General features: G+C 36.8%; 1 protein-coding gene across 1 annotated transcript in view; it reads right to left on the bottom strand.

The window, feature by feature from the left end:
- Positions 1–26,431, bottom strand: part of LOC134381045 (phospholipid-transporting ATPase ABCA3-like) — a 180,436-nt gene that overhangs the window by 65,249 nt on the left and 88,756 nt on the right. Inside the window, exons 17-18 of the mRNA XM_063101131.1 lie at positions 20,882–21,041; positions 18,704–19,007 (exon numbers count right to left, since the gene is read on the bottom strand). Coding sequence (XP_062957201.1) covers positions 18,704–19,007; positions 20,882–21,041 — 464 coding nt within the window. The remainder of the gene's footprint in view (positions 1–18,703; positions 19,008–20,881; positions 21,042–26,431) is intronic.

The raw sequence follows: 26,431 nt of genomic DNA, 5'->3' as shown, positions 1-26,431 counted from the left end.
ATTCTAAGGAAACTGAATGAGATACAGGATAACTCAGCTAGACATCATGATGAAATGAGGAAAAGTATACAGGATCTGAAAGAGGAAATATACAAGGAAATCAATGTCCTGAAAAAAAATGTAGCAGAACTTGCTGAACTGAAGAAGTTACTCAGCGAAATAAAAAACACAACGGAGAGTTTAACCAGCAGGCTTGTCGAAGTTGAAGAGAGAACCTCTGAACTTGAAGATGGGCTGTTTGAAATAACACAAGCAGACAAAAAGAAAGAAAAAAGAATCAAGGACATTGAAGAAAATCTGAGAGAGATATCAGACAACCTCAAGCGCTCAAATATCCGAGTCATGGGTATTCCAGAAGGGGAGGAAAATGGAGATTCCATTGAAATCATATTCAACAAAATAGTGGCAGAAAACTTCCCAGGTATAGGAAAAATCACAGATCTTCAGATCCAGGAAGCTCAACGATCTCCAAATGTATTCAACCCAAAAAGACCTTCTCCAAGACATGTCATAGTCAAATTGGCAAAACTCAGAGATAAAGAGAGAATCTTAAAAGCTGCAAGAGAGAAGCGTCAAATCACCTATAAGGGAGCCCCAATCAGGTTAACATCAGACTTTTCATCACAAACCCTAAAAGCTAGAAAGGAATGGGATGATATTTTCAAAATACTAAAAGACAAAGATTGCCAGCCAAGAATACTCTAAGCTGCAAGGCTATCCTTCCGAAATGAGGGGCAAATAGTATATTTCTCAGACAAACAAAAACTGCGGGATTTCACTACCACACGACCACCCCTACAATAAATCCTCAAGGGAGTACTGGGTTTGGTTCCTGAAAAATAACTACCACTGCCATAAAAACCCAAGAAAAATCTAAACGCACTAGTACAATAAAAATGGCATTCATGAAGAGAAAACAAGCTAACAAAAACACTATCTACAACCTAAGGAACCAACAAACAAAGAAACCAAACAGTAAATCAGAAAGCAAGGAACAAAAGACACCTAAGACAACCAAACAACCAATAAAATGCTAGGAATAAATCAACACCTTTCAATAACAACTCTTAATGTAAAAGGCTTAAATTCCCCAATTAAAAGACACAGACTGGCTGACTGGATCAAAAAGCAGGACCCAACTATATGCTGCCTACAAGAGACCCACCTCACCCATAAAGATTCACACAGACTAAGAGTGCAAGGATGGAAAAAGATTTACCATGCAAACAGAAAAGAAAAACGAGCTGGAGTAGCTATTCTTATATCTGACAAAATAGACTTTAAACTAAAAACCATAAAAAGAGACAATGAGGGACACTACTTAATGATAAAAGGACTGATCCATCAAGAAGACATAACAATCATAAATATGTACGCACCCAATGTTGGAGCAGCCAGATTTATAAAACAAACTCTATTAGACCTAAAGAAGGAAATAGACACTAATACTATAATAGCAGGGGACCTGAACACCCCACTGTCAATATTAGACAGATCACCTAGGCAAAGAATCTGTAGAGAAATACAAGATCTAAACAAGACTCTAGACCAATTGGAATTGGCAGATATCTACAGAACATTCCACCCAACCATCTCAGAATATTCATTCTTCTCATCAGCACATGGATCATTCTCCAGGATAGATCACATATTAGGTCACAAATCAAGTCTCAATAAATTCAAAAATATTGGAATTATCCCATGTACCTTCTCAGACCACAATGGATTAAAACTAGAAATTAATAACAAACAAAACTCTGGAAACTATACAAACACATGGAAATTAAACAGCATTCTACTTAATGACATATGGGTCCAAGAAGAAATCAAGCAGGAAATCAAAAAATTTATTGAAACTAATGAAAACAATGATACATCATACCAAAACCTGTGGGATACTGCAAAAGCAGTATTGAGGGGAAAATTTATTGCATTAAACGCTCACTTCAGAAGAATAGAAAGATGGCAAGTGAACAACCTAACACTTCACCTTAAAGAACTAGAAAAACAAGAACAATCCAAACCTAAAGTTAGCAGACGGAAAGAAATCATTAAGATCAGAGCAGAACTGAATGAAATTGAAACCCAAAAAACAATTCAAAAGATAAACAAATCAAAAAGTTGGTTTTTTGAAAAGATAAATAAAATTGACAAACCATTAGCATGGCTAACAAAAAAAAGAAGAGAGAAGACTCAAATAACAAAAATTAGAAATGAAAAAGGCGATATTACAACTGATTCATCTGAAATACAAGGAATCATTCGATACTACTATAAAACACTATACGCCAACAAATTTGAAAATCTGGAGGAAATGGATAAATTTCTAGACACACACAAGCTCCCAAAACTGAACCGTGAAGACGTAGAAAATTTGAACAGACCAATAACAATAAAGGAGATTGAAGCTGTTATCAGAAGGCTCCCAACAAAGAAAAGCCCAGGACCAGATGGATTCACAGCAGAATTTTACCAAACATTCAAAGAGGAATTGACACCGATTCTTTACAACTATTCCAAAAGATTGAAACGGACGCAAATCTCCCAAACTCATTCTATGAAGCAAACATCATCCTGATACCAAAACCAGGTAAAGACATAACCAAAAAAGAAAACTACAGGCCGATATCCTTGATGAATATAGATGCAAAAATCCTCACTAAAATACTAGCAAACAGAATACAGCAACACATACGAGAAATACATCGTGGAGGGAGTTTCAAGATGGCGGCGGCTGCAGCGGCTGGCGCGGAGTAGCTGAGGTGGAAAAGGTGGCCACCGGGACTCAGGCAGCCGGGAAACTTGTGGACCTTCCTCTGGCCATCGCTTAAGGGAGGACTGCTGCTGCTGGCCGGTCGTGGGGGCTCAACGCCACTTTGCCCCCGGCAGGAGAGGCTGCCTCATTTACAGGCAACAGCTTTGAAGTGTGGAGCAGGAAAAGAACTGATTCTTAGCTGCAAAAGCGAGTCTTGAAACAGGGAACACGGCGCCAGGGCTGCTGTGGATGCAGCCAGGATCCCGGAGGCTGGGGCCGCACTAAAGGCGGCCAGCTGCCCTATTCAGGATTCGAGGTTTCAGGCCGGCATTAAAGAAGATTCCTGGGAGCGCCCGAGCGGCGCCGCGACTGAACAGCCCGAGGCGGCAGCGCCGAGAACACGGAAGGCAACAAACCAGAGACAGAGCGAGCGCCCGACCTGGCACAGCAATGTGAGTGATCCCTGGCACAGCTCTGTTTCGGGGGTGGATGCCCACGCGGCTCCCGCCTGCACCACCAGGCCACTCACTGCCCCGGTGCTGCCTCAATTTTCCCAGGTGCGGGCAGCTCCGCCCTGCTCGGCCATCACTGAGCCCATTTGCTTGGCCTGCCGCGGGGCTTTCCGGACCCTGCGGGCCGGCCTCCTCTCCCACTCCCTCCGCGGTTCTCTGGCGGGGCTGGGGGTGTGGGGCGTCCCCGACCAGTGTTGGGAGGACTAGGAAGTACGGGTGGGCCGACTGTCACTCCACCACACCCTGGACTCCGGCCCGGTAAACTTCCTGTTACTGGGAGGCAGATACCATCTCTGCGACCACCAGTTTGGAAAAAAGCCTAACGAATTTCTGGTTGGGAATAGTGTGGTAGGAGAGTTCCCAGGTCCGCTTGAACCTGCCGGAGAGCAGGCTGCAGGCGGGCACTAGACTCGGTTTATACCGGGGGGATACAAAGGTGAACAAGACCCGAGAAAGATCTACACAGTGCTACAAAGGCACCCAGAGAGACCGGTCGTCTGTGCCTAGCAGAAACCTGGTAGACTTCCTGGGCGAGGCGGTGCTGAGCAGGGACTTGAAGGCCCAGCTGATAGACGAGGGGTGCAGAAGACACACCCCAGCCCAGCACAGTGTGCACAGAGGGGGGAGACGTGCGGCCAGGGAGGCGGAGACTCGACAGAAACCACATACCCGGTGGGGTCGCCACTGCACGATCTAACAGCCTGGGCCAGAGCACACGGAACGGGGAGAAGTCCTGTACAGAAAGTGAAAGCTCAACAGAGATCACACACCCTGTGGTACGTGATCCACCAGCCCAGCAGAGTCCAAGCTGACCAGAAAGGTGGATCCCCGGAGAACCCCAAGACCCGAGGCAACCACACACACAAGACACTAGAGGCCAACTGAGCAGTCATGGCGGGAGCCATACCAAATTGGCAACCACAGCAACATCCTAGTTAGTCATTAGTCTCAAACCGGTGGACTGTGAAACCCCCTGCCACAATGAATAAACACCAAAAAAAAGACACCAGAAATACAAAAAATCAAGAAAGTACACCACCAAAAGTTAATAAATCTCATACTCTAGATCCTATAGAACAAGAAGCCCTTGAAATAACTGACAAGGAATTTCGAGTGATAATTCTAAGGAAACTGAATGAGATACAGGATAACTCAGCTAGACATCATGATGAAATGAGGAAAAGTATACAGGATCTGAAAGAGGAAATATACAAGGAAATCAATGTCCTGAAAAAAAATGTAGCAGAACTTGCTGAACTGAAGAAGTTATTCAGCGAAATAAAAAACACAACGGAGAGTTTAACCAGCAGGCTTGTCGAAGTTGAAGAGAGAACCTCTGAACTTGAAGATGGGCTGTTTGAAATAACACAAGCAGACAAAAAGAAAGAAAAAAGAATCAAGGACATTGAAGAAAATCTGAGAGAGATATCAGACAACCTCAAGCGCTCAAATATCCGAGTCATGGGTATTCCAGAAGGGGAGGAAAATGGAGATTCCATTGAAATCATATTCAACAAAATAGTGGCAGAAAACTTCCCAGGTATAGGAAAAATCACAGATCTTCAGATCCAGGAAGGCCAACGATCTCCAAACATATTCAACCCAAAAAGGCCTTCTCCAAGACATGTCATAGTCAAATTGGCAAAACTCAGAGACAAAGAGAGAATCTTAAAAGCTGCAAGAGAGAAGCGTCAAATCACCTATAAGGGAGCCCCAATCAGGTTAACATCAGACTTTTCATCACAAACCCTAAAAGCTAGAAAGGAATGGGATGATATTTTCAAAATACTAAAAGACAAAGATTGCCAGCCAAGAATACTCTACCCTGCAAGGCTATCCTTCCGAAATGAGGGGCAAATAGTATATTTCTCAGACAAACAAAAACTGCGGGAGTTCACTACCACAAGACCACCAATACAAGAAATCCTCAAGGGAGTACTGGGTTTGGTTCCTGAAAAATAACTACCACTGCCATAAAAACCTAAGAAAAATCTAAACCCGCTAGTACAATAAAAATGGCATTCATGAAGAGAAAACAAGCTAACAAAAACACTATCTACAACCTAAGGAACCAACAAACAAAGAAACCAAACAGTAAATCAGAAAGCAAGGAACAAAAGACACCTAAGACAACCAAACAACCAATAAAATGCTAGGAATAAATCAACACTTTTCAATAACAACTCTTAATGTAAAAGGCTTAAATTCCCCAATTAAAAGACACAGACTGGCTGACTGGATCAAAAAGCAGGACCCAACTATATGCTGCCTACAAGAGACCCACCTCACCCATAAAGATTCACACAGACTAAGAGTGAAAGGATGGAAAAAGATTTACCATGCAAACAGAAAAGAAAAACGAGCTGGAGTAGCTATTCTTATATCTGACAAAATAGACTTTAAACTAAAAACCATAAAAAGAGACAATGAGGGACACTACTTAATGATAAAAGGACTGATCCATCAAGAAGACATAACAATCATAAATATGTACGCACCCAATGTTGGAGCAGTCAGATTTATAAAACAAACTCTATTAGACCTAAAGAAGGAAATAGACACTAATACCATAATAGCAGGGGACCTGAACACTCCACTGTCAATATTAGACAGATCATCTAGGCAAAGAATCAGTAGAGAAACACAAGATCTAAACAAGACTCTAGACCAATTGGAATTGGCAGATATCTACAGAACATTCCACCCAACAACCTCAGAATATTCATTCTTCTCATCTGCACATGGATCATTCTCCAGGATAGATCACATATTAGGTCACAAATCAAGTCTCAGTAAATTCAAAAAAATTGGAATTATCCCATGTATCTTCTCAGACCACAATGGATTAAAACTAGAAATTAATAACAAACAAAACTCTGGAAACTATACAAACACATGGAAATTAAACAGCATTCTACTTAATGACATATGGGTCCAAGAAGAAATCAAGCAGGAAATCAAAAAATTTATTGAAACTAATGAAAACAATGATACATCATACCAAAACCTGTGGGATACTGCAAAAGCAGTATTGAGGGGAAAATTTATTGCATTAAATGCTCACTTCAGAAGAATAGAAAGATGGCAAGTGAACAACCTAACACTTCACCTTAAAGAACTAGAAAAACAAGACCAATCCAATCCTAAAGTTAGCAGACGGAAAGAAATCATTAAGATCAGAGCAGAACTGAATGAAATTGAAAACCAAAAAACAATTCAAAAGATCAACAAATCAAAAAGTTGGTTTTTTGAAAAGATAAATAAAATTGACAAACCATTAGCATGGCTAACGAAAAAAAGAAGAGAGAAGACTCAAATAACAAAAATTAGAAATGAAAAAGGCGATATTACAACTGATTCATCTGAAATACAAGGAATCATTCGAGACTACTATAAACAACTATACGCCAACAAATTTGAAAAGCTGGAGGAAATGGATAAATTTCTGGACACACACAAGCTCCCAAAACTGAACCGTGAAGACGTAGAAAATTTGAACAGACCAATAACAATAAAGGAGATTGAAGCTGTTATCAGAAGGCTCCCAACAAAGAAAAGCCCAGGACCAGATGGATTCACAGCAGAATTTTACCAAACATTCAAAGAGGAATTGACACCAATTCTTTACAAACTATTCCAAAAGATTGAAACGGACGCAAATCTCCCAAACTCATTCTATGAAGCAAACGTCATCCTGATACCAAAACCAGGTAAAGATATAACCAAAAAAGAAAACTACAGGCCGATATCCTTGATGAATATAGATGCAAAAATCCTCACTAAAATACTAGCAAACAGAATACAGCAACACATACGAAAAATTATTCATCACGATCAAGTGGGATTCATCCCAGGGATGCAAGGTTGGTTCAACAAATGCAAATCAATAAATGTGATACACCATATTAATAAACTCAAACACAAGGACCATATGATCATCTCTATAGATGCTGAAAAAGCATTTGATAAAGTTCAGCACTCATTCATGAGAAAGACCCTCTATAAGTTAGGTATAGAGGGAAAGTATCTCAACATAATTAAAGCCATATATGACAAACCCACTGCCAATATCATCCTGAATGTGGAAAAGCTGAAAGCTTTTCCTTTAAGAACAGGCACTAGACAAGGATGCCCACTCTCACCACTCCTATTCAACATAGTGTTGGAAGTACTAGCCAGAGCAATCAGAGAAGAGAAGGAAATAAAGGGCATCCAGATTGGAAAAGATGAAGTCAAACTGGCCCTGTTTGCAGATGACATGATCCTATATATCGAACAGCCTAAAACCTCTACAAAAAAACTCTTGGAATTGATAAATGATTTCAGCACAGTAGCAGGATACAAAATCAACACACAAAAATCAGTAGCATTTCTTTTCTCCAATAGTGAACATGCAGAAGGAGAAATCAAGAAAGCCTGCCCATTTACAATAGCCACCCAAAAAATAAAATACTTAGGAATTGAGTTAACCAAGGAGGTGAAAAATCTCTATAATGAGAACTACAAACCACTGCTGAGAGAAATTAGAGAGGATACAAGAAGATGGAAAGATATTCCATGCTCTTGGATTGGAAGAATCAACATAGTGAAAATGTCCATACTACCCAAAGTGATATACAAATTCAATGCAATCCCCATCAAAATTCCAAAGACATTTTTCTCAGAAATGGAAAAAACTATTCAGACATTTATATGGAACAATAAAAGACCACGCATAGCCAAAGCAATGCTGAGCAAAAAAAATAAAGCTGGAGGCATAACACTACCTGACTTTAAGCTATACTACAAAGCTATAATAACCAAAACAGTATGGTACTGGCATAAAAACAGACACACTGACCAATGGAATAGAATAGAGAATCCAGAAATCAACCCACACACTTACTGCCATCTGATCTTTGACAAAGGCACCAAGCCTATTCACTGGGGAAGGGACTGCCTCTTCAGCAAGTGGTGCTGGGATAACTGGATATCCATATGCAGGAGAATGAAACTAGATCCATACCTCTCACCATATACTAAAATCAACTCAAAATGGATTAAGGATTGAAATATACAACCTGAGACAATAAAACTTCTTAAAGAAAACATAGGAGAAACACTTCAGGAAATAGGACTGGGCACAGACTTCATGAATACGACCCCAAAAGCACGGGCAACCAAAGGAAAAATAAACAAATGTGATTATATCAAACTAAAAAGCTTCTGCACAGCAAAAGAAACAATTAAAAGAGTTAAGAGACAACCAACAGAGTGGGAGAAAATATTTGCAAAATATACATCTGACAAAGGATTAATATCCAGAATATATAAGGAACTCAAACAACTTTACAAGAAGAAAACAAGCAACCCAATTAAAAAATGGGCAAAAGAGCTAAGTAGGCATTTCTCTAAGGAAGATATCCAAATGGCCAACAGACATATGAAAAAATGCTCAACATCACTCAGCATCCGGGAAATGCAAATCAAAACCACATTGAGATACCATCTAACCCCAGTTAGGATGGCTAAAATCCAAAAGACTATGAACGATAAATGCTGGTGAGGCTGCGGAGAAAAAGGAACTCTCATACATTGTTGGTGGGACTCCAAAATGGTGCAGCCTCTATGGAAAATGGTATGGAGGTTCCTTAAACACTTGCAAATAGATCTACCATACGACCCAGCCATCCCACTGTTGGGAATATACCCAGAGGAATGGAAATCATCAAGTCGAAGGTATACCTGTTCCCCAATGTTCATCGCAGCACTCTTTACAATAGCCAAGAGTTGGAACCGGCCCAAATGCCCATCATCAGATGAGTGGATACGGAAAATGTGGTACATCTACACAATGGAATACTACTCAGCTATAAAAACAAATGAAATACTGCCATTTGCAACAACATGGATGGACCTTGAGAGAATTATATTAAGTGAAACAAGTCAGGCACAGAAAGAGAAATACCACATGTTCTCACTTATTGGAGGGAGCTAAAAATTAATATATAAATTCACTCACACACATACACACACACACACACACAAACCGGGGGGGGGAAGAAGATATAACAACCACAATTACTTGAAGTTGATACGACAAGCAAACAGAAAGGACATTGTTGGGGGGGAGGGGGGAGGGAGAAGGGAGGGAGGTTTTGGTGATGGGGAGCAATAATCAGCTACAATGTATATCGACAAAATAAAATTAAAAAAAAAAAAACACATACGAAAAATTATTCATCACGATCAAGTGGGATTCATCCCAGGGATGCAAGGTTGGTTCAACATATGCAAATCAATAAATGTGACACACCATATTAATAAACTCAAACACAAGGACCATATGATCATCTCTATAGAAGCTGTAAAAGCATTTGATAAAATTCAGCACTCATTCATGACAAACACCCTCTATAAGTTAGGTATAGAGGGAAAGTATCTCAACATAATTAAAGCCATATATGACAAACGCACTGCCAATATCATCCTGAATGGGGAAAAGCTGAAAGCTTTTCCTTTAAGAACAGGAACTAGACAAGGATGCCCACTCTCACCACTCCTATTCAACATAGTGTTGGAAGTACTAGCCAGTGCAATCAGAGAAGAGAAGGAAATAAAGGGCATCCAGATTGGAAAAGATGAAGTCAAACTGTCCCTGTTTGCAGATGACATGATCCTATATATCGGACAGCCTAAAACCTCTACAAAAAAACTGTTGGAATTGGTAAATGATTTCAGCACAGTAGCAGGATACAAAATCAACACACAAAAATCAGTAGCATTTCTTTTCTCCAATAGTGAACATGCAGAAAGAGAAATCAAGAAAGCCTGCCCATTTACAATAGCCACCAAAAAAATAAAATACTTAGGAATTGAGTTAACCAAGGAGGTGAAAAATCTCTATAAGGAGAACTACAAACCACTGCTGAGAGAAATTAGAGAGGATACAAGAAGATGGAAAGATATCCCATGCTCTTGGATTGGAAGAATCAACATAGTGAAAATGTCCATACTACCCAAAGTGATATACAAATTCAATGCAATCCCCATCAAAATTCCAAAGACATTTTTCTCAGAAATGGAAAAAACTATTCAGACATTTATATGGAACAATAAAAGACCACGCATAGCCAAAGCAATGCTGAGCAAAAAAAATAAAGCTGGAGGCATAACACTACCTGACTTTAAGCTATACTACAAAGCTATAATAACCAAAACAGTATGGTACTGGCATAAAAACAGACACACTGACCAATGGAATAGAATAGAGAATCCAGAAATCAACCCACACACTTACTGCCATCTGATCTTTGACAAAGGCACCAAGCCTATTCACTGGGGAAGGGACTGCCTCTTCAGCAAGTGGTGCTGGGATAACTGGATATCCATATGCAGGAGAATGAAACTAGATCCATACCTCTCACCATATACTAAAATCAACTCAAAATGGATTAAGGATTGAAATATAAACCCTGAAACAATAAAACTTCTTAAAGAAAACATAGGAGAAACACTTCAGGAAATAGGACTGGACACAGACTTCAGGAATACGACCCCAAAAGCATGGGCAACCAAAGGAAAAATAAACAAATGTGATTATATCAAACTAAAAAGCTTCTGCACAGCAAAAGAAACAATTAAAAGAGTTAAGAGACAACCAACAGAGTGGGAGAAAATATTTGCAAAATATACATCTGACAAAGGATTAATATCCAGAATATATAAGGAACTCAAACAACTTTACAAGAAGAAAACAAGCAACCCAATTAAAAAATGGGCAAAAGAGCTAAGTAGGCATTTCTCTAAGGAAGATATCCAAATGGCCAACAGACATATGAAAAAATGCTCAACATCACTCAGCATCCGGGAAATGCAAATCAAAACCACATTGAGATACCATCTAACCCCAGTTAGGATGGCTAAAATCCAAAAGATTCTGAACGATAAATGCTGGCGAGGCTGCGGAGAAAAAGGAACTCTCATACATTGTTGGTGGGACTGCAAAATGGTGCAGCCTCTATGGAAAATGGTATGGAGGTTCCTCAAACAATTGCAGATAGATCTACCATACGACCCAGCTATCCCACTGTTGGGAATATACCCAGAGGAATGGAAATCATCAAGTCGAAGGTATACCTGTTCCCCAATGTTTATCGCAGCACTCTTTACAATAGCCAAGAGTTGGAACCAGCCCAAATGCCCATCATCAGATGAGTGGATACGGAAAATGTGGTACATCTACACAATGGAATACTACTCAGCTATAAAAACAAATGAAATACTGCCATTTGCAACAACATGGATGGACCTTGAGAGAATTATATTAAGTGAAACAAGTCAGGCACAGAAAGAGAAATACCACATGTTCTCACTTATTGGTGGGAGCTAAAAATTAATATATAAATTCACCCACCCACGCACACACACACACACACACACACACACACACAAACCGGGGGGGGGGGTGGAGAAGAGATAACAACCACAATTATTTGAAGTTGATACGACAAGCAAAGAGAAAGGACATTGTTGGGGGGAGGGGGGAGGGAGAAGGGAGGGAGGTTTTGGTGATGGGGAGCAATAATCAGCTACAATGTATATCGACAAAATAAAATTTAAAAAAAAATAAATAAATAAAAAATAAAAATTAAATAAATAAATAAATAAATAAATTTGAAACCCTTAAATAAATGTATTTTTTAAATCACACACGATTACAGCAAATGAAAAACACTCTCAGTAAGCATAAGCAGAAGGTAACCGTAAAAAAAAAAGATAAACAGTACGAAGATTATGATACCTATATTAATATCAGATGAAGTAGATTTCAAGACAAAAAGGCATACTTCATAATCATAAAAGAGTAAATTTATCCAGAAAACATAAGCATCTTATAACAGGGTAGTTTCAAAGTGGGTAACAGAAGAGATAAACATTTTTACAATCATAACAGATTTTAGCAACCCTCTCAGCAATTGATGGAAGAAGGCAAAATATCAGTAAAGAGACAGGTCCCAAGAACTACACTATTAATCAACTCAATTAATTGATATTTATGGATTACTACACTCAACAATAAGTGGAATTTACATTTGTTTCAAGTGCACACTGTAACTTCACCAATGTATGTTCCATGCTTTGCCATAAAAATTCTCAGTAAATGTAAAAGGTTTAAAATATTCATTGTAGCCTGACCACAATGAAATTAAAGTCGAGATCAATACAATAATATATGGGTATTTTACAAAGCATTTGAAATTAAACAATATATTCATAAATAATGCATGGATTAAATAAACCACAGAGGTTGTAAGAAATTTTATACTAAGTGATGTCAGCAAGATGGCAGAATAAGAGCTTCGACCTTAGTCCCCCTTCATACACACACACAAAAACATTGTCCTGGCAACTATCCATAGACAAAAATAGCTCTTGGAAAGCTTATGAATAAAATTAGGAAGCTCTAGTAACACAGCAGAACACAAACATGAAGAATGGCTGCATGGAGAAGAGTGGGAGACATTTTACCCAGGTCATCCCATCCCCCAAACTGACACAGCTCAGTGCCAAGAGGAATCCCATCCGCCATAACTCAGGCAACAAAAGCAAAAAAAGACAAATGGAATTATGTCAAACTAAAAAGCTATTACTCAGCAAAGGAAACAATCAACAAAGTGAAAAGAAAACCTATGGAACGAGAGAAAATAATGCAATCTATATATTTTACAAGGGGTTAATATGCAAAATGTATAAGGAATTGGAACTCAATAGCCAAAAAAAAAAAAGAAAGATAACCTGATTTAAACATGGGCAAAGGACTTGTATAGACATTCTCCCATATAATTAGCCCGCTACCTTGAAAAAGAGCCAGCCAAGGGAGTGGTCTGGGCAACCAGGAACCCAGCTGGAAGCTGCCACCCACCCCTCCCACTGCCCCAAGCAGGAGCCAGCTGAGGGAGTGACCCACATGACCCAGCACACAGCTGGAAGCCACCATCTGCCCATTCCCACCACTCTGAGCAGGAGGCAGCCAAGGGAGCAACCGGCATGACCCAGCACCCAGCCAGAAGCTGCCACACCCACCACCTCCCACTGTCCCAAGCAGGAGCCAGAAGAGGTGGTCCAACACAGCCACTGCCATAGCTCCTGACCCCACAAAAACAGCCAGCTGCCACAATAATAGCCAGGACCACCAAATGCACACATACCAATGTAGAAAAACAAAAAACAAATGAGCACAATAAACAAGGAAATATGACATGACCAAAGAAATACAATAATGCTCCAATAACTGATCCAAAAGAATCAGAAATTGCAAACTTCAAAGAAAATGAATTCAAATTAATAATTGGTATGGATTGAATCGTGTCTGCCAAGTTTTATGTAGTAGAAGCTTGATCCTCACTGTGACTGTTAAGAGGGTGGGAAACCCTATTATGGTAATCGAAAGGTCAGGCCTTGAAGAGGTGAGAAGATTGTAACAACCATGCCTTAGTTCATGGGAGTGGTTATGAGGGCTTTAAAAGGAGAGCACGTGAGAGTATCTCTCTCTCTGCTCCACCACTTTCTGCCACGTGAGACCAGTGTGCTGTGATAAAGCCACCACCAAAGAAAACTCTCACAAGATGTGTTCCCTGGACTTTGGACTTCCCAGCCTCTGAAACTATAGACAACAAATTTTGTTTTCCTTATAAAACAGCCAGTTTCAAGTATTTTGTTATAAGCAACAGAAATGGACTAATACATCCACCAGATGCACAGATATCAATGCAGGGAAACAAAAACAAAGACACACACAAAAAAACCCCCAAGGAAATATGACACCACCTAAGAAACACAATAATGCTCCAATAACTAATCCAAAAGAATTAGAAATTTCTGACTGGAAAGAAAATGAATTCAAATTAATAATCTTAAGGTAACTTACTGAGATACAAGAGAATATAGATAAACAATTGAACGAAATCAGAAAAACAATTCATAATCTGAATGAGAATTTAGCAGAGATAGGTATCATTAAAAACTGAAGAATCTGCTGAATGAAATAAAAAATGCATCTGAGAGTTTCAACAGCAGACTAGATCATGCAGAAGAATGAATTCCTGATCTTGAAGTCAGTTGTTTTAAAATAACCCAGGAGAAAAAAAAAGAAAGAAAAGAACAAAGGCTACAAGATTTATGAAATACTATTAAGCAAACAAATATTTGAATTATGGGCATTCCAGAAGGAGAAGGAAGCAAAAAAGGCATTGAAAACATATTTAATAAAATAATAGCTGAAAACTTTCCTACTTGTGGGGAAGATATGAACATCCAAATCCAGGAAGCTCAAAGGTCCTCAAATACATTCAACCCAAAAATGTCCTCTCTAAGACATCTCTCTATTGTAGTCCTCTCTGTTGTAGTCAAACTATCAAAAGTTAAAGACAGAGAATTCTAAAAACAGCAAGAGAAAGGTGTCAAGTCACTTATAAGGGAATCCCCATCAGGTTAACAGCAGACTTCTCAGCAGAAACCCTACAGTCCAGGAGAGAATGGGATTATATATTCAAAGTACTGAAAGAAAAAAAACTGCCAACCAAGAAACCAAGAATACTATACCCAGCAAAGCTATCCTTCAGGAACTAAGGAGAAATAAAGTCTTTCTCAGACAAGCAAAAATTAAGTGGATTCATCACCACCCCCTGCCTTACAAGAAATGCTTAGAGGAGTCCTACACCTAGAAGAGAAAGAATGAAAAAAACCATTATGAAAACACCCCCAAATATAAAACTTGTAGAACAGATACACAAATTAGAAAGAGAAAGGAATTACAAATCTTATCAATACAGAAAACCACCAAACTGCAAAGATAAACAATAAGAGAGAAAGAAAGGAAAAAGGATACACAAAACAATCAGAAAACAACCACAAAATCACAGACCTCACATATCAACAGTAACCTTGAATGTAAAAAGATTGTGTCCCAACTAAAAGACATAAAATTGCTGAATGCATTAAAAAAACAAACAAAACCAAACAAAGAACCATGACATGGTGCCTACAAGAAACATACCTTACCTACAAAGACACATGTAGAAAGAAAGTGTAGGGATGGAAAAAGATATTCCATGCAAATAAAAAACAAAAGTGAGCAGGAGAAGCCATACTTACATCAGATGAAATAGACTATTATCAAAATCTGTATTAAGAGATGAGAAAAGGCATTATATAAGGATAAAGATATCAATACAGCAAGAGGATATAAAAATTGAAAGTATATATGCACCCAATACCAGAGCACTCAGAAATATAAAGCAAATATTATCAGAACTAAAGGGAGAGATAGATGCCAACATAATAATAGTTGGGGGCTTTAACACCCCACTCTTAGCATTGGACAGATCCTGGAGATAGAAAATCAACACTGATATATCAGATTTAAACAGTTCCATAGACCAGATGGACATAACAGACATTTACAGAATATTTCACCCAACAACTGCAGAATGCACATTCTTTTTATCAGCACATGTAACATTATCCAAGATTGACCATATGCTGGGTCACAATACTAGTCTAAACAAGTTCAAAAAAATCGAAACCATATTAAGTATTTTTTTCTGGCCATAATGGAATGAAACTAGAAGTCATTAACAAGAGCAACTTTTGAAACTACACAAATACACAGAAATTAAACACCATGCTCCTGAATGACCAAAGGATCAAAGAAGAGATTAAGAAGGAAATCAAAACATTTCTTGGAGAAAATGAAGACAAAAACACAATGTACCAAAACCTATGGTCTACAGACAAGGCAGTATTTAAGAGGAAAGTCTCCCAAAAAAGAAAAGTCCAGGATCAGATGGTTTAATGCTGAATTCTATTGAACATTTAAAGAAGAACTAGTATCAATACTTCTTAAACTATATCAAAAATTGAAGTGGACAGATTTCTCCCAAACTCATACTACAAGGCCAGCATTACCCTAGTACCAAAACTATAAACCAATATCCCTGTTGAAGATAGATACAAAAATTCCCAACAAAATACTAGCAAACGAATCCAACATCACTTCAAAAAAGATTAAACACCATGATCAAGTAGGATTTAATCCCAGGGATGCAAGTATGGTTTAACATATGCAAATCAGTGAATGCAATATATTATATCAACAGTATGAAAGAAAAAAATCATGCAATCATCTTGATAGGTGCAGAAAAGGCATTTGATAAAATTCAACATCCCTGCATGATAAAAAAAACTCTCAACAAATTAGATTTAGGGGAACTATCTTAATACAGTAAAGGCTATATATGACAACCCCGTAGCTAACATCATACTCAATGAGAAAAAGCTGAAAGCTTTTCCCCTAAGAACTGGAATAAGACAACAGTGCGCACTCTCACTAGTTCTATTTAACATAGTACTGGAAGTTCTAGCCAAGGCAATCAGGCAAGAGAAGGAAATAAAGGGCATGCAATTTTAAAGGAGGAAGTCAAATGGTCCCTGCAGAGGACATGATTTTATATAGAGAGAAACCTGAAGACTCTACCATTATAGAGTATGGAGATTTCTCAGAAAACTACAGATAGAACTACCATACGATCCAGCCATCCCACTACTGGGTGAATATCCAAAGGAAAGGAAATCAACAAGTCAAAGGGACACCTGCACTCCCACGTTTATGTTATGCCTCTGGCTTTTTTTTTTTCCCCCTCAGGATTGCTTTGGCTATTTAGGGTCTTTTGTTGTTCCATATGAATGTTAGGATTGTTTTTTCTATTTCTGTGAAGAATGTCATTGGTATTTTGATGGGTATTGCATTGACTCTGTAGATCACTTTGGGTAGAATGGACAATTTCACAATGTTAATTCTTCCAATCCAAAAGCATGGTATGTCTTTCTATCTTTCTGGGTCTTTAATTTCTTTCAGTAGTGGTTTGTAGTTCTGATTGAAGAGATCTTTCATCTCCTTGGTTAAATTGATTCGTAAGTATTTTATTATTATTATTATTATTATTTTTGGTGACTATCGTAAATGGGCTTGCTTTCTTGATCTCTCTTTCTGTTACTTCATTATTGGAGAATATGAACACAACTGATTTGGGGGCATTGATTTTGTATCCTGCAACATTACTGAAATCATTAACCAGCTCTAAGAGTTTTTTGATAGAGTCTTTAGGTTTTTCTATATATAGATGTTGAATGTTCCCAACACCAAGAGGTAACAAATGTTTGAGGTGATGGATGTGCTAAGTACTCTGATATGATTGCTGCACACTGTACTAATGTACCCCCAAATATCACATTGTACTCTGTAAATACATACAATTATCATGGGTCAATTAAAAGAATTAAAAAGAAAAAAAATTCAGAGATACAATCGGATTAGAAGTTACCAGAAATGGGGGGAAAGGAATAATGAGAAATTATTAATTTATGGTACAGAGTTTATGTTTAGATGATGAAAAAGATTTGGAAATAGAGATAGTGGTTAATTTCATGCAATTGTATGTTTAAAAATGCTTAAAATGGCAGTCCTTGTTATATATGTTTTGTCACAATAAAAAAAGGAAAAAGGTATTATTTAGATTCATTACATGTGTAAATTTTCTGAGTCTTTTGCTGTTATTGATTTCTAGTTTTATTCCATGTGATCAAAAAAGATATTTGGTCGGATTTTAATATTTTAAAATTTATTAAGACTTGTTTTGTGGCAATAACACAGTCAACCAGGCAGTACCTGAAGGGAATACAAATGAAGCACCTAGAAGGAAATGATCACTCTTCAAATAGGACACACTTCCTTCTTACAGAGGTGATTTAATATAGCGAGTCGTTAAGATTGAAGACCCTAGCCAGTCTTAAAATCTAGTCCCTTCTCTAATACATACTGGGTGCATAATTTGGGGCAACTTACTTAACATCTCCAAACCTCAATATCCCAACTTTAGCAAATATAGTTGTTATAAAAATTGAGATAATTCAGATATTTAGAAAAGTTTCTGCCAAAAGTATGTGTTCAATATACGTAATAAATTATTACTACCTTCGAAATAAATAATTTCTGAGTAGCCTTCAGTCCAATGTGTTCTAGATATAGTCAATCTAGGAGACTTGTGGGCAGCCTTTCAGGATTTTAGACCATGATACCACACTGTAAGCCTGGGTTTACCTGAAAATTCTGTGCCAAATTTTACAAAACAGAATGTTTTGATACTTTTACCCATTCTCTGAAAGGTGCAGCAAATGGCCAGTAGATGACCCACACTCAGTGCCTTCATCACGAATTAACTTTTGTGGCTAGTAGACCTGAAGTTCTCACCACTGATTTGGCTGCCTTTACAAGATCAGTTACTATCAAAAAACAAAGAAGCAAGTAGCTAAATATTCCAGTTACAACCCTTCTTTGAAAGTGACACAAGCATGTCTCTATATACTAGCAGTCTTTTTCTTTATTTAAGAGCCTTACCTTGTACTTCCAGAGGATTTTGCTTCTTAGCCTTTAGCAGGATCTCAAGATTTTTTTTTAGATTCATAGCCAAATCAGAATTTCCAGAAATTGAGAAAGGCACAGTGGTTTTACCATATTGTTCCAAATCCATTTGCCTGGCAGGTTCATCATTATTAGCTCTTGAAAAGCTCATACCTCTCACCAGAAAAAAAACAATGCCCAGAAATGCTAGCATCTGTATCAACAACGGTAACCAGTTGCGCCGAGTGAAAATTCCCCTCTTTATGAGCATTGCAACGAACTGCTGGCTGTAAAGAGCACACTGACAAAAGGAGAGAAAAGGTGGCATTACAATGGTCGCAGACCTTAATGAAATTTATTCACATGAATATTTGAATCTTAAGACAAAAGATAAATGCGCTTTTATAAATATATCCTTGAACAGAACATGGGCATAGTAGACCAGGTAACAAGCAGAATTTATTATTAGTGTAAGGTGTTGATTTAAAGGGTTAAAGCTTTTCTTCTAGTCTGATTATAATGAAAATCTCAAAAGTATGATTTTATCGTTAACATATTCATAGCTACTCTGCACAGAACAGCATCACATCCTTCTTTTTTAGTATTAAACCACTATCTTTCAATACTACCTCCATGTTATAAAAAAACATTCATATAAAATGTGCATACATAAAAAGTTCCCATTGCCAGGTTTTAATCTTTGTGATCTACAGGATTAAGAAAAGTCATGAAACAGAGGGTGAATTTATTTTTAAATTGCAATAATATGCTCAATGTTTTTTTCAACCTCTAAATTTAAAGCAATGGCTTCAATTGTTAATTTTTAAAAGGTACATAAACGTACAATTTTCTCTAATTTTGCAGACTTTTTGGCCAATCTGTAGTTGATTATATATTTTTCCAAATTAACAATGGAACCAATTGCTTAAAATGTAGACTTCATCTGAAAAGGTGTCTGAAGGTTGAAGGAAAACATATTGAGAATGTTACTTGAATACATAACCAACAGTTTAAAAATATGCTCATCCTATTTTCCTTCACATTTGGAAACCCCATAATTCATAGTGAGAAAATATTCCTAAACAATCAACCGATATGCTCTGAATAAAACAGTCAACTTTGATGTTGTCACTGACTGGAAATAAGGTAAAATTTGGAAGAATTTTTTCTCACGCCGTTGTCAGGGCAGGAAAAGTGCTTCCTGGCTTTTAAAAGGTGGGTTATTAGACATATTTCTAGAATAAAAAAATAGGTTAATCCAGGATTCAACAAATTTTCTAGACTGGCCTGCCAATCTTGTTTCATGTACATCTTTTTCAGACGGGAGAATGAAGAAGAACGATACAGCAAGAGGAGTGAGTGATCCGGGAAAGGAGGAAATTACATTTTACGTACCTGATTCACGTCAAACACGGCACACTTCAAATTTTACTAGCGTTAACTGCTGAAACAGCCTCATAGAGAATGAAACTGAGCCATGGTTATGTTAAATGACTTCTCTGAGGTCACACAGCTAGTGAATGGTCAGGCAGGGATTCCACTATCATCTGGCTCAAAATTCCACACTCAGGTTTACAATGCCCACTCTGCTCCACGTCCTGCTCATAACCCCCCAGAGAAGGCATGTAGACCACCAGAACTTATTTTCTATCTAGCTGTAATTTTGTATCTATTATCCAAGAAATATATCCCCCACTTCAGAATCTCTAGTCAAGAGTATTAGGGAAAATTGTAGGGAAGAGATAATTAGGAGAACAAAGAAAGAAATGCTAGGCCATTGGATGGGATTCCACACACTAACGGAGGAGCACAGTGACTTGGGAATAGTCCCACAGGCAGTACCGGTGCGCTCAAATGCATACATTTAAATGTCTTTTATGTGGGTGAGTAGCAATAAAGACTTTTACTAGAACCTTGTTCAAGCCTGAATGAACTAACAGTTCTGAAAACCGAGATAAATGACAACGGTGAGAGTAAAATCTGACTTTTAACTATAATATTTCACATTTGAATTAGAGAATTAATTAGATTGTTCTACAAACTTTCCTTACATGCCTGGGCCTTCTATGACTAAGAACACCAAACTCTCTGTTGAGTTCAAATATTAAAATGAAATATACCTCTTTTATTCCATCCAATATACACCAGTATTATATTCTTAGCAAAGATGCTTACCCCAGTATTATACGTAATAGAGCGTTCATTCATGATGTGAAAATCTGGTCTCTCAAAATTTCTGGGCACGTTCATATTCTGGTTTTTCTCTTCTGTTATGTTTTGATTCTTCAGGGAGGGAGCCTCCTTATTCAATTCAAACTCTGCCATATTATTGACCCTACATACACATACACATACACATACAAACACAGGATAGATAGATAGATAGATAGATAGATAGATAGATAGATAGATAGATAGATAGATAGATAGATAGATAGGTCAATTTTAACAAGAATGGTGGTTCCCAAACACCCACTCCATCACAAAATTTTCACAAATTGAAGCAAAAAAAGTTTTTTAAATGAGTGTTGTGCAATGTTAACGTTAATGTTGGGTAAAATAAACTGAACTTAATCAAGTTAAAGGTCTAAGACAATATCTTTCTCTTTTTTTGAGGTGAGAGGGTTGTTAAATTTCCTATATCTTAAGAAATGATAGTGATAATGGAAGGGTTATATTTTCATAATATTTCTAAGCCTGTGTCAGTCTAATAGATTTGTTTTCTCATTTTCTGGTCCAGGCAATCTAAATATTTGGAGTAGTTTACAAAGCATATTAACACATGGTTAATTTGTCCTCCAGGGGTTCACAACTGAGAAACAGACATATATAATTAATTTTAATATAGGGGTGAAAATGCTAACCAGAATAATAAAAATCACGGTATAATGGGAGATTTGAAACATTAAGTCTAACCATGGAAGTTCTGTAATACTTCATAAAAATTCATAATTTGTAAAGACATTTTTCTTTCTAATCCAATAAGCTAGCAGGCCTTCTTAATATTTTTCTTTTAGCAAGACCACAAAACAGTTGTCAAATACTGGTTCCAAAACTCTGTTTTAAATTCAAGGTAGTATTTGTACCATGTCTGGTCACTATGATACTACAGTAATTAATATCATTAAAGAAAAACATGAGTTTTTTCCTTGATTTTTTTTTCTCTAACTTCTTTTTTTTAAACAAATTTGTTTATAATTGAAAATGTATTGATTGTACATATTTATGGCATACAGAATTATATTTTAATACATGTATACAATGCCTGATAGTGAAATCGAGGATTAGCTTATTCTTCACACAGACTATAATTTTTTGATAAGAACATTTGAGCTCCTCTCTTCTAGCCATTTGAAAACAAACAATAAATTATTAATTATAGATGCCTTGCACTGTTGTAGACCACTAGAACTTATTTTTCCTATCTAGCTGTAATTTTGTATCTATTATCCAAATTCTCCCTATCCCTCCTCCCCTTCTCAGCCTCTAGTATCCACAATTCTACTCTCTACTATGATCACAACTTTTTTTTAGCTCCTACATATGAGTAAGAACATGCAGTATTTGTCTTTCTGTGCCTGACTTATTTCACTCAACATAATGTCTTCCAGGCTCATCCACGATGCTGCAAAGGACCGGATTTCATTATTTTTCATGGATGAGTAATAGTACATTGTGTGTGTGTGTACATATATATATACCACATTTTCTTAATCCATTCCCTGTTGATGGACACCTAGGTTGATTCCATATCTTGGCTATCATGAACAGTGCTGCACTAAACATGGGGCTGCAGATATCTCTTTGGTATGCTAATTCCTTTCCTTTCCTTTAGATAAATACCCAGTAGTGGAATTGCTGGATCATATGGTAGTTCTATCTAGTTGTCTGAGAAAACTCCATAATGTTTTCCATAACGTCTGTGCTAACTTACAGTCCCACTAACAGTGTAGAAAAGTTCCCCTTTCCATGCTTCCTCGTCAGCATTTATTATTCTCAGTCTTTTTAATAACAGCCAGCCTAACTGGGGTGATATCTCAATGTGCTTTTGATTTTCATTTCCCTGATGATTAGTGATGCTGAGCATTTTTTCATGTACCTGTTGGTGATGTGTACATCCTCCTTTGAAAAATGTCTATTCGTCTCCTTTACCCATTTTTTAATTTAATTATTTGGTTTTTTACTGTATAATTGTTTGAGTTCCTTATATATTCTGGATATTAGTTCCTTATTGGATGTACAGTTTGCAAATATTTTCTGCCGTTCAATAGGTTGTCTTTCCACTCTGTTGATTGTTTCCTTTGCCGTGCAGAAGCTTTTTAGTTTGATATAATCCCATTTGTATATTTTTTTCTTTGCTTGTGCTTTTGTGCTCTTATTCATAAATATGATTATCTCAATAGATGCAGAAAAAGCTTAAGACAAAATTAAACATCTCTTCATGATAAAGACTTTCAGCAGATTAGGTATAGAAAGAAATTATTTCAACACAATAAAAGCCATATACAACAAACCAGTCACCAATATCATCCTAAACAGGAACAAGACAAGGATGCCCATTCTCACCACTCCTATTTAACGTAGTATTGGAAGTGCTAGCCGGAGCAATCACGTAAGAGAAAGAAATAAAGGGCATCCAGATTGGAACAGATGAAGTCACACTGTCTCTGTTTACAGACAACATGATCTTATATATAGAAAAACCTAGAGTATCTACCAAAAAACTCTTAGAGCTAATTAACAATTTCAGTAATATTGCAGGATACAAAATCAACACCCATAAATCAGCAGCATTCTTATACTTCAATAACAAACTAGCAGAAAAAGAAATCAAGAAAGCAAGCTCATTTACAATAGTAATCAAAAAAATAAAATGCCTAGGAATTAATTTAACCAAGGAGGTGAAAGATCTCTACAACAAGAACTACAAAACTCTACTGAAAAACATTAAAGGGGACACAAAAAGGTGGAAAGACATCCCATGCTCTTCAATTGGAAGAATTAACATTGTGAAAATGTCCATTCTACCCAAAGCAATCCACAGATTCAATGCAATCCTCATCAAAATGCCAATGACATTCTGCATAGAAATAGAAAAAGCAATCCTAACATTTCTATGGAACAACAAAAGACCCTGAATAGCCAGAGAAATCCTGAGCAAAAAAAATAGAGCTGGAGGCATAACACTGCCTGACTTCAAATTATGCTTCAAAGCTATTATATCCAAAACAGCATGGTACTGGCATAAACACAGACAGTCAGATCAATGGAACAGAATAGAAAACCTAGGAATAAACCCATATACTTACAGCCAACTGATATAACAAAGGCAACAAAAACAGACATTGGGGAAAAGACTGCCTCTTCAATAAATGGTGCTTGGAAAATTGGATCTCCATAAGAAGAAGAATGAAACTGGACCGCTACCTCTTACCATATACCAAAACCAACTGAAAATGGATTAAAGACTTAAATATAAGACCCAAAACCATAAAATTACTAAAAGAAAACATAGGGGAAACACTCCAGGAAGTAGGACAGGGCAAGGACTTTATGGTGTGACTTCATTTTCTCATAACATCTTTGTCTGGTTTTGGTTTCAGGGTAATGCTGACCTGACAGAATAAGTTGCCAAATATTTGATCCTGTTTAATTTCTGGGAAGAGTTTTTATAGAATTAATATTATTTCTTCCTTAAATGTTTGATATAATTTACTAGTAAAGCCATGTGTACCTGAAGTTTTCTTCGTGAGAGGTTTTTAATCTATAGTTTGAATTTCTCAAATGGACAAATGCACATTCAGGTCATCTATCTCTTCTCGAGTGAGTTTTGGCAGTTTGAATCTTTCAAAGAATTAACCCACTTCATCTAAATTGTCAAATTTATTGGCATAAAATAGTTTTTAGTAATCCCTTTTTATCTTTTTAATATCAGTAACATCTGTAGTGATGTCACCTCTCTCCTTCCAATGTTCATAATTTGTATCTTCTCTCCTTTTTCTCTGATCAGACTGGCTATCAGTTTATCGATTTATTGACCTTCTCAAAAAAACATGCTTTTGGTTTTATTATTTTCGTTATTGTTTTTGTGCTATTTTATTGGTTTTTATTCCAATATTTATTATTTCCCTTCTTTTTCTTACCTTGGAGTTATTGTGCTCTTCTTTCTTTAGTTTCTTAAGGTAGAGCCAGAGGTCACTGATTTGAGAACTGTCTTTGATTCTAATATTAAGTATTATAAAATTTCCCCTAAATAATATTTTAATGATATCGTACACATTTTGATATTTTTTTCTTCAGTTCAAATTACTTATTAATTTCCTTTTTGGTTGCTTCTTTGAAGCAAGGATTATTTGGAAGTGTGTTATTTAGCTTCCAAATATTTGGGGATTTTCCAGAAATCAATCTGTTGTTAATTTGTAATTTAAGTCAATTATGATAAAAAAATTTGCAGTACTTGAATCCTTTCAAATTTATTAACAATTTTCAGAAATAAAATCTCTGTATAAAGGATTATAGCATGATTTTAATTAGTTATATTCCCACGTATTTTGTTTGTTTGTTTTGCTATGGTGAACATCTTAAAAATATATTTTCTCAATGAGTTTGTCATGGTTTGTAGAAATGTTATTGATTTGCATATGTTGGTCCATTCCCAGCGACCCTACTGACTTCTCTGATCACTCCTAAGAGTCTGTGTGTGTGTGCACATTCATGCATATACACATGCATATGAATACACATACATTACTGGATTTTCTGGATGAATGAACATCTCACCTAAAATAGTGACTTTTAAAACATGCCTTTCTAAGGCATAGACATTTACTGCTCTCTGATTATACACCTGCCACCTTCTGAATTTTCCAGACCCTTTGCAGTTAAGTGTGGCCATGAGATTAGTTCTGAGCAAAGGGAATGAGTGTTTCTTCTGGGAAGAAACATTAAAAAGTTCTTCCCCCTGACATATGTTGAGATGGTAGAGCAATGGAAGAAAGCTTCCTGAATGTCTGAGTCAGTACATGAAAGATGGATACGCTCGTCACTCCACTTACACTGAGTTTTGTGTGGGTGAGAAGTAAACGTTTGTTGTGTTAAGCTACTGAGTTTTCAGAGTAAATTTGCTACTGTAACATAGCCTATCCAAATTGGACTAATATACTTTCAAATATTTATCATACATTCATTTTCTTCTCTTATTCTATTGGCTGTAAATTTCAGGAAAATATCAAATACTTCTGAAGGGCACCTTTATGATTTTAGTGAAGCTTTTATAAGATAATTTTCATCAGGCTAAAAAAGTTCCTTTTCATTCCTTCTACTTGCTTTGTGTGTATTTTGATAATTTTCTATATTCTTAAGTTAGTAACATAATTAATTTTAAGTAATCCCTTAGTAAATATCCCATTTTTACTAAACATACTCATATTTATAGATTTTATAAATTGTCCTCTGAATACAGTTATGTTCATAAAATACATTTTCTTATACAAGACTATTATTATTGAGTGCTAAATAGTTATAATTTTATATCCTCTTCAACCCATGAATATTTTGGTAGTGTCTTGCAATATGCAAAAAATATTCCTCAGTATTCTTCATATCCTCAGAAGTTATGACAAGAATCTGGACAAAATTTTTTCCAGCCACTCTTCATATAATTGTTAGCCCCCAGGATGAAATGAAGTTTACAGTATTCTTTATGATATCAAATATCAATTTCTA

This window comes from Cynocephalus volans, chromosome 6 (genome assembly GCF_027409185.1).
Source record: "Cynocephalus volans isolate mCynVol1 chromosome 6, mCynVol1.pri, whole genome shotgun sequence".
NCBI classification, from domain to species: domain Eukaryota; kingdom Metazoa; phylum Chordata; class Mammalia; order Dermoptera; family Cynocephalidae; genus Cynocephalus; species Cynocephalus volans.
This window is presented reverse-complemented; position numbering and strand designations above follow the sequence as displayed.